Source organism: Vicia villosa, unplaced genomic scaffold (genome assembly GCF_029867415.1).
Source record: "Vicia villosa cultivar HV-30 ecotype Madison, WI unplaced genomic scaffold, Vvil1.0 ctg.000114F_1_1, whole genome shotgun sequence".
NCBI classification, from domain to species: domain Eukaryota; kingdom Viridiplantae; phylum Streptophyta; class Magnoliopsida; order Fabales; family Fabaceae; genus Vicia; species Vicia villosa.
Genome location: NW_026705022.1, coordinates 1,375,791 through 1,394,633, shown reverse-complemented (window position 1 = coordinate 1,394,633; position 18,843 = coordinate 1,375,791). Strand labels below are relative to the sequence as shown.

Sequence of the window (18,843 nt, the reverse complement as noted above, 5' to 3'; positions counted from 1 at the left end):
TATTATTAGTGATGGTATAGTTTAGTATTATATTATTATTATTATTATTATTTATTTTAATATATAGAGTTTGTATAATTAGGGTTTTATTTAGAATTATTATCAAATGACATGTGGCTAGGGTTGCCATCATGACTTCTTTGCATTTATATTAAGTAGATTAAGATATGTGATTTCTTTTAATATATATATAAAAAAAAAGACAAAACTGTTTACCACGATTAAAAGGTAACAACCTTAATAAAATATCTATCAGTAACACATTATTTTTATGTGTTACTAAAGAACATTTCACCATTGTTGTTATCTTTAAAACATGGTAAAAAATTATTTAGTTGTAATTTAAAAATAAAAATAAAAGGAACACATTCCTTTTATTTTGTATTGAATCTTTGTAATAAATTTTTTAATAAACCATATAGTAATATTTATGTCCTTTACTTTAGATTTTGACCTTCTCTAATTTTTGTTATCTATTCTCTATATTCTAATATACTTTATAAGACATAATATATATTTTGTCTTTGACTGAAAAAGATTATTTATCATATAAAATATTAAAATTAGAATGAAAAACGATAAATAGTGTATATAGAATGGTCATATTTTACCGTAGCAATCAAACAATTATACATTGATACATGAATAGATTAATTTTGGTTTTCTACAAGCTCAAAGAACATCAAACTTCTGCTAGAGAATGATAAGATTTATTCAGAATCATGAATCTGTTCATCTAGTGGATTTGAACTAATCAATGGTTTCTTGATTTCTTCTGAATTTTTAGAAGTAATAAGCGCTTTTTTGTGAGGATATAATACATAGTGTTGACACATTAAAATTGAATCATAGAATATAGTTATCTGCAATAGTGATTAAAAAGCATAATTATTAATTTTTAATCTAATAATAATAATAAATAATAATAATAATAATAATAATAAATATAATAATAATAATAATAATAATAATAATAATAATAAATATAATAATAATAATAATAATAATAATAATAATAATAATAATAATAATAATAATAATAATAATAATAATAATAATAATAAATAAAAGTTAAAATGCTAAGGAAAAGAAGATCACATACCAATGATATCATTACTTTACCAATGTTACCATAGAAATTCACCCCAGAATCTATAAATATATATAAAAAGAAAATTAAAGTCATAAGTCATAAATTAGTACTAATACTAATGGTGAAATAATAATTTGATTAATTTGACTAGTAATTAAAATCACAAACCTTGATCTATAGATTGTACAACCATTTGTGAATAATTAAAGACACCTCCTGAAAAATCAAATAGGATACTGCCAATGCTAAATCCATCTGTGCTCTTTCTCATGAAGTTCATCAATGCCTACATTTCATAACAAAATTTTTAAAAGAACTAAGCAACAAATCATTCATATGGGCAATTAAGTAATATATAATTTTTTATTTTTTATTATAAAAAATATATTTTATAAAGAAGTAAAATAATGAATGTTAAATTTTCATCAAAAATATATACCAGAAATGGATATATACCAGAAATTTATATCTCATATTAAAAGTGTAAAAGTGTAGTTAATATCTAACATGTGTCGGTATTCAAAAATAAGTAGGGGTGACAAAACGGGCGGTGGCGTGTCGGATCGGTCTGCGCACCTGCCAAAAAATGGCGGGTTGGATTAGGATTTTGAGTCTGCTGTTCACCAAAGTCTGCTCCGCCAAAATCTGCCGCCTGCCTAAGTCCGCCCCGCCAAAATCCGCCGTCCACTAAAGCCTGCCTCCCCTATTTGTTAAGCTCGTTTCGCCTTAAGCCCGCCCTTTTTTAGTTAATTTTAGTGATTCAAATTCTTGATGGTTTTATTTATATATTTATTTGTAAATATGTGTAATATTTTTTAGATAAAATTTATTTAAAAATGCTTTATAAAAAATTGTTTTAAAAAATAAATGAAAATTTTAGTTAAAAGATAAAAAAAAATAATTAATCTATTAAAAAATAAAAAATAAAAAATAGGCGGACAAACCCGCCGCCCGCCAATCCGTCACCTTAACAAAATAGACATAATTTTTATGCTCATTTTATTTGGCGAATTTGTCTATCCCGCTTGCTTTTAAGCAGGACGGTGACCCGTTTTGTCACCCCTATTAATAAATATTATATGTACTGTCTAATATAATTTAAGTGTTGTGCCTGTCATGTTTTTTATTTTTATGAAAACACAACAAATACATGAGTTTTAGTATCAACTAAACAAGTATAAAATTGTGAAGAAAATAGGTATAATAAGAATTGAAGATGATGATATAAAACATAATATATGAGGTAAGACATTAAAACCTGGGGAAAATATTTGATGAGGATCATACACACTTGAATTAAACTGCAATATAATTGATTTCCGCATGTTATTAGAAGTAATCACAACAAAATACAAAAAACAGCTACAATAATATTAGCAACTGTATCAAAATTTAAGTGCTGCTACAAAGTCATTAAATTCAATTACACTAAAATGTCTATTAAAAATATATACTGGACATGACACCGATACTAACAATAATATGTCGATATTGATAATAAGTTAAATAATAATAATTTAAATGTAATTACAAATGTTGATGTCAGTGTCCGATACTATTAAACTATATTGATTGTATTTTCTGTTAAGTTAATTAAGTTTATTTGGTTAGGGTTAATATAGTTTGTTACTTGAGATTAATTTGTTACTTGAGTTTCAAGCAAGCTATGTTGTATATATATCTAGCATTCACTCAATAAATGGCTAAGCCAAATATTCATATATCAATGTCATTCTCAATATTGTATTATTGTATCGGTAGTGTGAGTAACTAGAAGATCTTTCATCTTCTTCTTCTTCTTCACTAATTCTTCCTTTGAGCTTCAACAAAGGAGGATCATGATCATGACACCTCTGTCACACAAGACAACAACAACACCATACACAACAACAATGAAAACACAAACAATAATTCCACAAGAACACAACCTTTGATTAATCCAACCCGTACTATCTTCATCATGCAGAAAACCCTGGTGCAATCCTTGTTTATCCGCCATTATCAGAAAACAATTATGAATCTTGGAGTCGTTCGGTGAAAAGATCTCTTCTGAGCACGAACAAGATCAAGTTCATCAATGGAAAACTCACCGCACCTCAGGAAGACGATCCTCTCTTTGATACGTGGGGGAAATGCAACATTATTGTGCTTTCTTGGATATCTGCACTGCTTTCTCCCAATATCGCTCAAAGCACAATTTATGTTGATAATGCAACACAACTCTGGTGGGATCTGCAAAATAGGTTCTCCAAAATTGATCATTTTGTTTGATCTTCTGCAACAAACTCATTCCAGTGGGTAAAAGGACAAATCAGTAACTCCATATTTTAACGAGTTAAAGACTCTTTGGGAAGATTTATAAAATCTTAATATTCTTCCAAATTGCACTTGTGGAGCACATACCACCATCAATAAGCAACGCGACATGAAGTATGCTATTTGTTTCTTGAAGGGTCTGGATGATGACTTCAACCATGTCAAATCACAAACGCTCATGGTTGAACCTCTCCCCGATGCCACCAAGGTTTTCTCATCCATCTTGCAGCAAGAACACCAGTTACCCCCTTATATTCCTTCTGAACCTTCCAAGATTCTCATGGCAATCACAAACACTCCTCCAGCTAATGGTTGATTCCTTAAGAACAAAGTAAAAGTCATGGCAAATCGAATTTTCAAGGGAAACTGATAGAGACTTAGATGAAGAAGTTGGGCTTGACTTTGGGCCTAAGCCAAAAGTATGGAGGGTTTATACTAGAAGACGTGGCAACTTCACTTTCTTCCAAGCAAGACGTGATTCATTGCAAGACGATACTTCAATAGACGGCTCATTCTCCGGGGTTGTCTTCTGTTTGCCCAGTTGCTTGCTCATCTCACCGATCACAAGGCTTTGAGTCTGCATTTGTTCGATCAAGGACTGTAACATCGTCTTTACCTCACTCATTTGTTCCTCCAGTGCGTCAATTCTGTCTCCCATTTTTGGTTTCCGTGGCATCTAACGCTCGCTTGCAGAAGCGGTGTGGTTTCGGATCCGGTAGGTCGGACCAATTGATGGGTTCTTATATGAATATATGGATGAATAGAGAATATATGAATAGAATAGGAAAAGAATTCTGTAATTGTATTATTATGGATGATCAATTATCGGGGCAGTTTTGATGCAAAACAGACAGCCTATAGCGTTTTTCAGCAAGGCTTTGTCTGATGGCAATTTATCAAAATCTGTGTATGAAAAAGAGCTAATGGCATTAGTATTATCTATACAGCACTGGAGACATTATCTCTTGGGGAAACAATTCACTGTGTTTACTGACCACAAGAGCTTGAAACATTTCCTTCAACAAAGAATTTCCTCACCAGACCAACAATGTTGGTTAGCTAAGTTGCTTGGGTACCAATTTGAAGTTAAATATAAGCCAGGAGGGGAGAATAAAGCCGCTGATGCTTTATCCAGATGCTATGGAGATGTGGAGATGAATTCTATAGTCTCTTACCCAAAATGGTTGGAGGGTCAGAAATTGTTGCAAGAAGTGCAACAGGATCTGGAAATTCAGAAGATCATTGCTGAATTGATGGCCTCACCAGATGCTAGGCCAGGTTTTACGGTGCAACAGGGGACCTTGTTTTATCATGGCAGGTTGGTATTGTCCCCAAACTCTCCCTCAATCCCATTGTTGTTGCAAGAATTTCACAGCACTCCCACAGGAGGTCATTCTGGGTACCTCAGGACCTATAGAAGGTTGGCTGAGAATTTATATTGGGTGGGAATGCAAAGGCAGGTCAGAGATTTCGTGAGAGCTTGTGACATATGCCAGAGACAAAAGTATGCAGCTACTGCCCCAGGTGGTCTCCTACAGCCCCTTCCTATACCCAATGCGATTTGGGAGGATTTGTCCTTAGATTTTATCACCGGCCTTCCAAAATCTAAGGGTTATGCAGCTGTACTTGTGGTAGTGGACAGACTATCTAAGTACAGTCACTTCATCCTTCTAAAACACCCCTACACTGCAAAGTCCATAGCAGAGTTATTTGTGAAGGAGATTGTCAGGCTCCATGGTGTTCCTGCTTCTATTATCAGTGATAGAGACCCTTTGTTTGTAAGTCATTTTTGGATGGAATTGTTCAAGCTACAAGGTACAAAATTGAAGATGAGCTCTGCCTACCATCCATAAACTGATGGGCAAACCGAGGTGTTAAATAGATGTTTGGAGAGTTATCTAAGGTGTTTTGCATCAGAACAGCCAAAGTCCTGGTCTCACTGGCTTCCCTGGGCAGAATATTGGTATAACACTACTTTTCATGTTTCTATTGGGAAGACACCTTTTGAAGTGGTGTATGGAAGACCACCTCCCAGCTTGTTAAGATTTTTAAGCAACGAAACAAAGGTAGCTGCTGTGGCTTTGGAATTAAGTGAAAGGGACGAGGCTTTGAATCAGCTTAAAAGTCATTTGTTGCGTGCTCAACAACAAATGAAGAAGTATGCAGATACAAAGAGAAGAGATGTACAATTTGATGTCGGTGAATGGGTGTTTTTGAAGCTTAGACCTCATAGACAGCAGTCAGTGATCAAGAGGATTAATCAAAAGCTAGCTGCTCGTTATTACGGTCCTTTCAAAATTGTGGACAAGGTGGGAGCTGTAGCTTACAAGTTGCAATTACCTGACACTTCCAGAATCCATCCAGTTTTTCATGTTTCATTGCTAAAAAAGGCTATAGGTGACTATCAGGCTCAAGGGGCACTACCTACAGAGTTAGAGGTGGCACCTGATGATGACTTTTATCCAGAAAAGGTGTTAGGCTCCAGAATTAATGTGCTGAGAGGTGTTTCTATTCCTCAAAGTTTAATTCAGTGGAAGAACAAACATGTTGATGATATCACATAGGAAGACAATGCTTATCTGCAGGGGCAGTTTCCAAATTTTAGCCTTGAGGACAAGGCTGTTGTGAAGGACCGAGGTGTTGATAGAGACTTAGATGAAGAAGTTGGGCTTGACTTTGGGCCTAAGCCAAAAGTATGGAGGGTTTATACTAGAAGACGTGGCAAAGGAATAAAGGAATAGAGGGAATAATTATAGGAGTTAGTTACTATAATTATGGGAGTCTATTATTATAATTATAGGAGTTTGTTATTATAATTATATTGTTACGATAAATTAGGGAAGAGAGAGAGAAAATAATCAGCTAAGTTTGTGTCTATAAAATAGGGAAGGAATAGAGCAAAGAGGGTATCGAGGGATTCTATTAGGATTACATATCACCATCTTGGTGAGGGAAGCACTGCGTGCTTAAGGGCTGATAGTTATTAACTATCAGTTTGTTATCTTCATTGCCACTATTTCTCTGTAATTGATCATCCATAATAATACAATTACAGAATTCTTTTCCTATTCTATTCATATATTCTCTATTCATCCATATATTCATATAAGAACCCATCAGAAACCTTCATACAAGTACCAAATCTATTCCTTTTGTGATAACATTGGGCATAACCTTGATTCTTGCTACTACAAACATGGATTTTCCCTGGGCTTAAAGTTCAAACACAAGATTGACTCACCCAGCTACCTATAATGTTGTTTAACCTCCCAACAAAGTTGACATCACCCCTAACATGTACAACAAGCTCATAGCCCTACTCAACAAAACTGGATCTTCACCTCATTATGATTCTCACATCATCAATGCATCATCTTCAGGTTTGACTTATTCTTCAATTCATGTCTCAGGTAGTCCTTTGAACCATAACTGAATCATTGATACAAGAGCAATTTACCACATTTGTTTCTCTCTTAAAATATTCTATTCGTATAACAATATTTCACCAACTGCTATCAAATTACGTAATGGATCCCATATTTCATCCACAATATCATGAATTATAAAATTGAATAACCATTTAACTCTATACAATATTCTTTTTGTCCCCACATTTAATTGCAATCTTACTTCTGCATCTCAATTATCATCTCATAATAAATGTCATCTCATATTTGATCATTGTTCATGTATCATTCAGGAACAACCTTCATTGAAGAAGATTTAGGGCCCTTTCACACCCTCATCTGTCCATGGCCACTCTTATTTTATAACAATTATAGATGACATCACAAGGCATACTAGGGCCTTCCTCATGAAATAAAAGTCTGAGACAAGACCTTTGATCATGCAATTCATCAACTTGGCTCATACTCAATTTGACAAGACCCTCAGGAAGATAAAGTTAGATAATGTCAAAAAATTTCTCATGGATATATTTTTCAAGGATAAATGCATCATTCATCAAAATACATGCATAGAAACTCCACAACAAAATGTTGTTGTAGAGAGAAAACATAGGCATATTCTCAACGTTGCTTGAGAAATCATGTTCCAATCAAATATATCAAATCTTTTTTGGAACCTTGCTTCCAATCATGGAATCAATTTGATCAATAGATATCCCTCTTATGTCATTACCTCTCGGTCTCCTCGGGAACTTCTTCATCACACTTCACCTGACTATACAAATCTCAAGGTCTTTGGCTGTATAGCCTTTGAATCCATTATTGTCCAAGGGTGCTAAAAATTTGACCCTTGTGCCATAAATTGTGTATTCCTTAGATTTAAACAAGGAACCATTGGTTACATTGTCATGAGTCTCAACACAAGATATATTTTCATGTCTCGGATTTTTTTAGTTTTATGAAAACTCATTTCCCTTCATCATGCCATCTATCATCACTAATCCTCTCACACAAAAATTCTGGATTATTCCCTACCTTTCGGAGACACACCTATCAATCAATCCAGTTCTACAACAATTCATGACCTCAACAATTCTTCACTACCACTAAAATCTATTCCTTAATCCACACAATATGATTCACCAAAATCTCCATCCACTACTTTTCAACCTTCACCCCCTGACACAACAAATACTCCTCATATTATCTCAAGAGTTTCCAATAGAATAATACCTAAGAGATTTGATGACTTTATCTGTAATAACCTAACTGCGTCCCAACAAACCAAGACACACACACCAGACCATCCTATTAAAAATTACCTCAACACCTCTCATCTCTCTACCACAAATAATACCTACATTTCTAACATTACTTCAAAAATTTGACCTACCTCATACAAATAAGCATCTCAACAAGTTCACTGGAAATAAGCCATGCTAATTGAGCTTCAAGCCTTACAAGACAACAACACTTGGATCATGACTACTCTTCCACCTAATAAGGAACCTATAGGGTGTAAGTGGATCTATAAGATCAAAAGAAATGTTGATGGTTTGATTTAGAGACACAAAGTACGATTGGTGGAAAAGGTTTATACAGAAATTGAGGACATTAACTACATGAACACCTTTTCACATGTTGCTAAAATGAAAATTGTTAGATTATTATTGGCAACTGTTGCAACTAGGAACTAAAACCTAATTCAACTCGATATCAATAATGCATTCCTCCATGGTGATCTAGACAAGGAGATCCACATGACACCACCTCCTAACTTACTTCAATCAATTCCTGATCAAGTTTGCAAGTTACAAAAATCCATTTATGGATTGAAACAAGCTAGCCGATAATTATTTGCAATACTTTCATTTATTTTGCTTTCCTTACACTACAATCAATCTCAAGTAGACCATTCACTCTTCACCAAACTTCATAATCATAAGTTTACAATCATGGTAATATATGTTGATGACCTGGTTGTCTCAGGTAATGATCTTGATGAAATACTAAGTTGGAAATCCAAACTTGATTGTATTTTCAAGATCAAGGACCTTAAAAATCTACAGTTATTTCTTCGCATTGAAGTTGTTTGATCCCCTCAAGGAATTACCTTTTGCCAATGAAAATATGCCCTTGAGTTTTTACATGACACATGTCTCTTAGCTGCAAAACCAATCCCTACTCTAATGTCAAGATATCAAAAGCTTACAACCATTGATGCTTCTCCTCCCACTTATCCAAAAGTTTACAGAAGGATCATTGAACGATTAAAATACCTATGCACCACGTGACAAGACATCCGTTTCTCTATCCAACAAATGAGTCTGTTCATGCCCTCTCCTACAATTGCGCACCTGCGTGCTGTTTATAGGATCCTCAAATACATCACACAATCTCCTTTTTAGGAATTATTCTTTTCTTCCGGATCTACACTCCAACTCAAGGATTTTAGTGATTTCGATCGGGCCTCATGTCGTGCCAATCGAAGGTCTGTTACATGTTTCAGCATTTTTTAGGAAACTCATTAAATTCTTGGAAGTCAAAGAAGAAAATCACTGTCTCTAAATATTCCTCGGAAGCTGAGTATTGTGCCATTGCTTCTACTGTTTGTGAGATACAATGGCTCACTTACTACACGACTTCCATGTCAATTTCATCACACCTGCACTTCTTTATTGTGACAACCAATCCGCTCGACACATTGCTACAAATGCGTCATTCCACGAAAGAATAAAATGTAATGAAATCGATTGCCATGTTGTACGTGAAAACTCCTTGCCAAACTATTTTAGTTGCCTCCTATTCCATCTTCAACACAACTAGTTGATATCTTCGCTAAGCCTCTCGATCCTCGACCTTTTTTCTCTCATCATCTCCAAGCTTGGAACCTCCATTAATTATGCTCGAGCTTGAGGGAGGCTATTAAACTATATTGATTGTATTTTCTGTTAAGTTAGTTAAGCTTAGTTGGTTAGGCTTAATGTAGTTTATTAATTGAGATTAGTTGTTACTTGAATCTCAAGAAAGCGATGTTGCATATATCTTGCATTTACTCAATAGATGGATAAGCCAAATATTCATATCCAATGCCATTCTCAATATTGCATGTGATAGAATTAGAGTTTGGTCTAACTCATCATTACAAAACCAACTTGTAAGATGAGGGTGTCACTATATATAAATCATTTACGGGCTCTATCTTTAACTAATGCGTGACTTGAGATTTTCTCAATACATCCCCTCACGCCCAACACTATTGGGCTTGGTGTGTGGATATAAACGTTGGGTGACCCAAATTTTTTATATGTGGACTTGGTTTTACCAATACACATCTTTGCACCCAACACCATTAGGTTTGATGCACATATAAATGTTGGGTGGCCCCAATCGGTAGACTTGTGTTATCATGATAGAACTAAAGTTTGGCATAACTCATTCTTACAAAACTGGCTTATAAGTTGAGGTGTTTCACTCTATATAAACCATTTGTGGGCCTTATCTTTAACCAATGTGATACTTGAATTTTTCAATATAAATGTCGATGTCAAAATTACAAGTGTCGGTGTCAGTGTCTGACACTGATATGAACACGCCTATTTCAGAGGTGTCGGTGCGGCAGAAAAAATGTTTGAGTAATACATATAAGACGGTAAAAAAATTGAGTCATAAACTTACTTGAAGATAGAGATTAACCAAAGCCAAGAGTGGGTAGGTAATGCTACGAAAAAACAAACAACGCCGCTGAACAACACACCAACAAATATTGCAATTGCATACTTGGATAACGTCTCACTTCCATTCTGCACAAAAGTCATTTACAAAACTCAGTAACTTATTTTCTACTAGGATTTGTTTGGTTCAACAAAACAAAACCAATCCTCAATGTCTTTGTTTTCATATTTGCGCGCACTTTGAAACAAACCTCTGATCTGAATCAAAAATCAAAGTGCGCTCAAATTTGAAAACAAACGCTGTCATAGAATTATTAAGAACTCAACAAGAAGTTTATTGAACTTACTCTATAGATTGCAAATTGAAACAATATAATCAAATTGATAATAACCCCATGAGTAGACAAAGCAACATCATTAGCAGCCACAGGAATCATCTGCAATTAACAAATCAAAATTTGATAATGTGAACCTCATCAAAATATTCGACCTAACAATATCCCTATTCGTTAATTAAACTAAATTTGTTAGAGTTAATTGTATTAGTTATTATATTCGATTATAATTAGTTATAAACTCGTTAAGATTTATTAATTGATCATAATCACTATATAAAATATATTGTGCTTTTATTGTAAGACATTCCTTATCATTGAATTAATATAAACAATTTAAACATCACTTATTTTTCTCTTTTTCCTAAGGCTAATCAGACGTACGAATATTCACAAGATTAAAGATCGTGAAGCTAGAAACCAAAACCTATATGCAACTGGTGTCACAGATTTTCTAAAACCGTTTTTTAAAATATTATAACTTTTTTTATTTTTGTTTTTTCTAAAATGAAATACTAATTTTGACATCCTATAACATAAATTTATATTATTGAATACCAAAATTTAGTCAACATTGTAATTTTTTAAAAAAGTTATATTTCAAAAATGATTTTTATGAAAATCTATTTGAAATAGCTTCAAAATTAAGTGATTTTTTAAAATTTTGATATCCAATTTTTTTTCTATAAATAGACGAAATACCTAAAATCACATTTTAAAGAATAATTATTTAAACAAAATTTTCATTTGAAACTTTTATAAAAAGTTTCACAAAATCACGTGACACTATAAAAATCATTTAAAAAAAAGGCAAAACAAACGGGCCCGTAATCTTGTTGTTTTAAATTTAATTGATGCATAAAATAAAAAACTATATTAAAAAAGAGAAAAGAAATATATCTACCTGTCCATAACCATATTTTTGAAAGTACTGTTTCTGAATAACAGGACTAAAGAAGAGAGAAGCGTTGTAAATGAAATATGACCATTGCATTGCGAAGTTCAAGACTGTATAATCTAAGCTTAAACCAACCACACTGTTTCCAAAATCACTTATATAAATTAGAAACAATAAAATACATAATGAAATTAAAATAAAAACATAGAAAAATGAATTGTTACCTTTTTCTTCGGAAATTGGAGATGAGTTGAGGGTAACCAGCAAGAGACCATGAAAGAAATGCTAACCAACCAAATACTTGATAAATTATTTCTAATGAAAACGAATTCCATGCGACCATTTCTGTCTCTCTGTTTTGTGAGTATAAATTTTAATCTTTTTGTTCAACTTTATTCACAACTTTAATTTATTTATATTACCATCTTTTAAATTATTTAGCAATTAATATATGCTAATGTACAAATACTTTTTCTTGATTTCTATATTAAATTTTTTTCCTTCTTTCATTCAAAGAAAAATACGTTTTTTAGTTAAGTTTTATTTTTCTATTTTAAGTATTGGTATGAAAACTGTGAATAGAGTTCGTATCACTGGTAAATTCATTGATTTTTCTGTTACAGTAAATTAATAGGTTTAGTATGAGTATTATTTATTCCTATTAATGAATATATACGTATAAACTGTTTTGTATGAGTATTACTTATTCCTATTTATGAGATTATTTTTTTACAAAAGATATACTCCTTTTTTTGATATTAATTATGTTATTTTAGAAGGAAAAAGATTATACTGAATTATAACTCATTTTTGTTACATTTTAAGAATTTAGAATTTTTTTATTGTTTAATTTTTGTTTGTTTTTGTTTTGAGCTAGTCTTCGTACACAACGTCAACATAGACTAATTTTTTTTATAAGATGTCTAATGAACCAGTACAAGTGGACATCACTACTACAAAAAACACATCTAACGTCGGACGTGAAATGTGTTTGACATCCGCTACGAAAGCGAGATAACGAATGACGTTATGAAAAATTACCCCTTATCACCTTGGATATTAAAATGCCGACGGATAAATTTAAGTGCACGTGGGTACGACTCCCAACATCATTATTTTTATTATTTTCAGACTTGGATGACGCGCTCAATATTAACACTCGGTGTTTTGAAGAACCGAGGTAATAGATCAATGTTCTTACCTCGGTTTATTGAGAAAATTGAGAGGTTAAGATTTTTTTTTTGTCGTTTGCACCTGTGTTATAAAACCATATTACATAATACAAAGTCATATTTTGCAAAATCCTGAAACATAGACTTTGTACATTTTTCCAATTCCTCAATCTAAAAACAGAAATATTCATTGATTATTACCAAATGCAAACCTAAAATGACACACACTTTATAATTTTACATCAAAACTAAAACATATGATTAAGAAACAAAAGCAATAAACCATTTACTTACCAGTTTTCCCATATCCCCTCTTCATGATCAAGGCATCTCATAGTTAAATTCTTGATTTTCATCAGTACTATTGAGAATGTGTTTTCCTTGAAGGACAATTGCCCATCTAGTGTTAGATGGACCAGTGACATAAAAAACTTATTTTGCTTGGTTTGGCATGATGAATGGTTCGTTCCTATAAGTTGTCTTTTGAAGTTCAACCATTGTGAATCCTAATTTAACGGTTTCTACACCAGTGTTACTCTCAATTCACCTGCACTTAAATAAAGGTGTAACACCCCAAATCTACCCGATAAATTATACGGAAAATCAGAGTATAAATTCCAAACAAGTTCATTTGAGGTATCACATATTCGTCATCTCAAAAACAATTATGGCTTATTTGCCTTCATATAGATACATAGCACGTAACTTAAAACGATAATCAAATCATTACAAAAAAAATCACTTTGTTTAAATTCAATAATTAACTCGTAGCGGAATCAACAAACTTCATAACTATTCAAATCAAGTCGTAGCATCATTGCACGGTAACTTTAAGTTACAATTTAAACCAAAACCATATAAAAATTCAGCAAAAGAATTAATAAATAAAACAATCGTTTTATTCCCCCGAGTGCTACGTATCAGAGCAAGACACCAACTCGACTAACAGCAACTAAAGACTTCATAAAATCACTTCAAAACTTCCACCGCTATCTTGAGTACCTGTCCGTTTCCCATGGTAGGGAAACATCATTCAGAAAGGTGAGATATCTACCAATATAAACAAACGCATGATAAACAATATATTAGAATTAAATCATACAAAATTATCACGTTACGAATTTCAGACAACAGTTATAATAACAATTAACTTGAACAATTATAATAACAAAAATCAACAACAACAACGTATTAATAGTTATAACAACTATTTCTCATCTTCCAGACAATACCTGCCACAACACGTCATTAGTATAACAACTTATAATTACAACTTCACATTATCACAATTCAACAACTCAAGTCACATCACGTCACAATTAAATCACACTCATGCCACATATAATGAGACTCTAACAAATGCACATGCATGTGGTACCCAGGGCTTCAGCCCCCATCGCCAATTGCCAGTTAACAGAGGCATCAAGGCATAAGCCTTCGTCACTAATTTGCCAATCCAGGCCGTCGCCAAAATGCATATGTATATGAATGCAACAAACACATACAACAACGACATCATCGTCACAAAAGGCATAAGCCTATATCGTCGCTATACCAATAAATAGAGGTATACATCGTCACTGAAACATCCTGCAACTTCGCATAAAACAACAACAATATACACATCACTCAGAAATCACAAAGAAATAACAACACAACGTACTCATCATAATTCACAAAACAAGCCGATCACAATCACCTACTAGCATATACGAACTACCTCTATAATTTTCAATTAATTCCGGATCACTAAATACACCATAATCCCACATACAATCATCATATTCCTATCTCCAAGTATTCCAATAATTATTTTGCACTACAAATTTAACTACACTATCGATTCAACAACAACAAGATTCGACACAATAGCATAAAAATTATTGTTTTGCAACATAAATCACACACAAATAAACCGGAATAATTTCCTACGAAATTAACCCCCGCATATCATTCATCATGAGTCCGGTTATAGAGTTAGAACCCCACCCCTTACCTTGTATTCGGAGTCCATTCTACAATTCTACCGATCGAAGCCATCTAGCCTTAGCTCCCAAACATTGCCTCTTTTAATCCGAATAAAAAGCTGAAAATTTTCCTTAATTTGCAGCTACAGTGCGATGATGATATCTCACAACTCAGACCTTATTTTGAAGATCCCAACGGTCAAAAGTTAGATATAGGTGTTGCGAACCTACCCAGAAAATTTGGTGATGATCCAACGGTTAACGAATCGGGGAACTTCGATTTAGTGAGACTGCTGCAAGAAAAACGGGAATGAATTTCTCTCCTATTTTCTCTCTTCTCTACAACTTCCCATAACAAATTCCCCAAGACTTTTTCTCTTCTAATTAGCCTAATCCTTATCTTAACCTAATTTCATTAAACCTATTGGGCCTAACATTCACACCCCACGTTTTACTACCACCATCACTTAATTAAGTCCATATAGTAAGTCTAGTATTTCTTCAATACTATTTCTACAACTTAATCAATTAATTAATCGACTAATTAATCATAAAAACCCATGTCAACAATTCTCAACACTCCACAAATTCAATAATTAAATTCGAAATAATTAACTAAATACCGGGTGTTACAACTCTCCCCCACTTAGAATATTTTCGTCCTCGAAAATTTATTCGATACAACCATCATCAACTTCACCTCCACGTCCAACCATCCAACATAACAACCCATTAACACATCTCAAATTGACTACACATATGTCGACCATTCCAGTACGTGTTCAACATAACCGTTACTAACTTGCAAACTATTCCAACGCCATTTGAAAATGCGAACATCGACGCCATGCCGCGACACTCTTTACGGTATCTCCAAAACTTCTCAAATGGGACACTTAATTCTTAAAATTTCATTCTAAACAAACCCTTTAATTACTCCATCAATTCACTCAACTCTGACACTAACGTTCAGCGCGACACCAACGCACAAGTCTGGTCCCAAGGACAAGCGTAACCGCAAACTTCATCTCTCTCCAACATCATATTGTTACAAATAATTCTATTAAAGATGCTGGAACCATTTTTTAAAATAAATTTCATCTCGTTAGCTTTTCAACGCTTCAAACGGGACTCGAATCGGATACCCAGAACTCCAGTTATGAATTTTTGAAGTTTCATAACAAATTCAGCAATTTCCTGTGTTTTGCTTACGAAAATTTCACTCCAAAACCTGTTTTTCTTCAACTTAAACATACTCCAAACAACTCTTAACATATCTCCTCACTCCAAAACTTTTTATAACTCGAGAGACACATTCTTTTGCCGAAATTCAGTTTTCGAAACACCAAGACAACAATCCTCTTTGCAAACTTACAACTGAACCACATCCGAGAAGCAAAGCTTCTCCCCCACTTCGCTGAAACTAATTCCTGCAACAACCAGAAAGCAACAAGTATCGACAGTGTTTCACACACTTGTCGCGTACAGAGGAATAAACAACATTAGACAACTTGGCCGGACGGACCGACCTGCTCTGATACCACTAATGTAACACCCCAAATCTACCCGATAAATTATACGGAAAATCAGAGTATAAATTCCAAACAAGTTCATTTGAGGTATCACATATTCGTCATCTCAAAAACAATTATGGCTTATTTGCCTTCATATAGATACATAGCACGTAACTTAAAACGATAATCAAATCATTACAAAAAAAATCACTTTGTTTAAATTCAATAATTAACTCGTAGTGGAATCAACAAACTTCATAACTATTCAAATCAAGTCGTAGCATCATTGCACGGTAACTTTAAGTTACAATTTAAACCAAAACCATATAAAAATTCAGCAAAAGAATTAATAAATAAAACAATCGTTTTATTCCCCCGAGTGCTACGTATCAGAGCAAGACACCAACTCGACTAACAGCAACTAAAGACTTCATAAAATCACTTCAAAACTTCCACCGCTATCTTGAGTACCTGTCCGTTTCCCATGGTAGGGAAACATCATTCAGAAAGGTGAGATATCTACCAATATAAACAAACGCATGATAAACAATATATTAGAATTAAATCATACAAAATTATCACGTTACGAATTTCAGACAACAGTTATAATAACAATTAACTTGAACAATTATAATAACAAAAATCAACAACAACAACGTATTAATAGTTATAACAACTATTTCTCATCTTCCAGACAATACCTGCCACAACACGTCATTAGTATAACAACTTATAATTACAACTTCACATTATCACAATTCAACAACTCAAGTCACATCACGTCACAATTAAATCACACTCATGCCACATATAATGAGACTCTAACAAATGCACATGCATGTGGTACCCAGGGCTTCAGCCCCCATCGCCAATTGCCAGTTAACAGAGGCATCAAGGCATAAGCCTTCGTCACTAATTTGCCAATCCAGGCCGTCGCCAAAATGCATATGTATATGAATGCAACAAACACATACAACAACGACATCATCGTCACAAAAGGCATAAGCCTATATCGTCGCTATACCAATAAATAGAGGTATACATCGTCACTGAAACATCCTGCAACTTTGCATAAAACAACAACAATATACACATCACTCAGAAATCACAAAGAAATAACAACACAACGTACTCATCATAATTCACAAAACAAGCCGATCACAATCACCTACTAGCATATACGAACTACCTCTATAATTTTCAATTAATTCCGGATCACTAAATACACCATAATCCCACATACAATCATCATATTCCTATCTCCAAGTATTCCAATAATTATTTTGCACTACAAATTTTACTACACTATCGATTCAACAACAACAAGATTCGACACAATAGCATAAAAATTATTGTTTTGCAACATAAATCACACACAAATAAACCGGAATAATTTCCTACGAAATTAACCCCCGCATATCATTCATCATGAGTCCGGTTATAGAGTTAGAACCCCACCCCTTACCTTGTATTCGGAGTCCATTCTACAATTCTACCGATCGAAGCCATCTAGCCTTAGCTCCCAAACATTGCCTCTTTTAATCCGAATAAAAAGCTGAAAATTTTCCTTAATTTGAAGCTACAGTGCGATGATGATATCTCACAACTCAGACCTTATTTTGAAGATCCCAACGGTCAAAAGTTAGATATAGGTGTTGCGAACCTACCCAGAAAATTTGGTGATGATCCAACGGTTAACGAATCGGGGAACTTCGATTTAGTGAGACTGCTGCAAGAAAAACGGGAATGAATTTCTCTCCTATTTTCTCTCTTCTCTACAACTTCCCATAACAAATTCCCCAAGACTTTTTCTCTTCTAATTAGCCTAATCCTTATCTTAACCTAATTTCATTAAACCTATTGGGCCTAACATTCACACCCCACGTTTTACTACCACCATCACTTAATTAAGTCCATATAGTAAGTCTAGTATTTCTTCAATACTATTTCTACAACTTAATCAATTAATTAATCGACTAATTAATCATAAAAACCCATGTCAACAATTCTCAACACTCCACAAATTCAATAATTAAATTCGAAATAATTAACTAAATACCGGGTGTTACAACTCTCCCCCACTTAGAATATTTTCGTCCTCGAAAATTTATTCGATACAACCATCATCAACTTCACCTCCACGTCCAACCATCCAACATAACAACCCATTAACACATCTCAAATTGACTACACATATGTCGACCATTCCAGTACGTGTTCAACATAACCGTTACTAACTTGCAAACTATTCCAACGCCATTTGAAAATGCGAACATCGACGCCATGCCGCGACACTCTTTACGGTATCTCCAAAACTTCTCAAATGGGACACTTAATTCTTAAAATTTCATTCTAAACAAACCCTTTAATTACTCCATCAATTCACTCAACTCTGACACTAACGTTCAGCGCAACACCAACGCACAAGTCTGGTCCCAAGGACAAGCGTAACCGCAAACTTCATCTC

General features: G+C 33.7%; 1 protein-coding gene across 1 annotated transcript; it reads right to left on the bottom strand.

Annotated features, from left to right (window-relative positions):
• Positions 1–710: 710 nt before the first annotated feature.
• LOC131624392 (cystinosin homolog) lies at positions 711–12,066 on the bottom strand. Its single transcript, XM_058895343.1, has 8 exons — positions 11,948–12,066; positions 11,730–11,862; positions 10,838–10,927; positions 10,495–10,619; positions 2,352–2,394; positions 1,262–1,379; positions 1,103–1,152; positions 711–863 (listed from the first exon to the last, which is right to left on the bottom strand). The coding sequence occupies exons 1-8, from the start codon at positions 12,064–12,066 to the stop codon at positions 711–713; spliced, it is 831 nt and encodes a 276-aa protein (XP_058751326.1).
• Between the last annotated feature and the right edge of the window lie 6,777 nt (positions 12,067–18,843).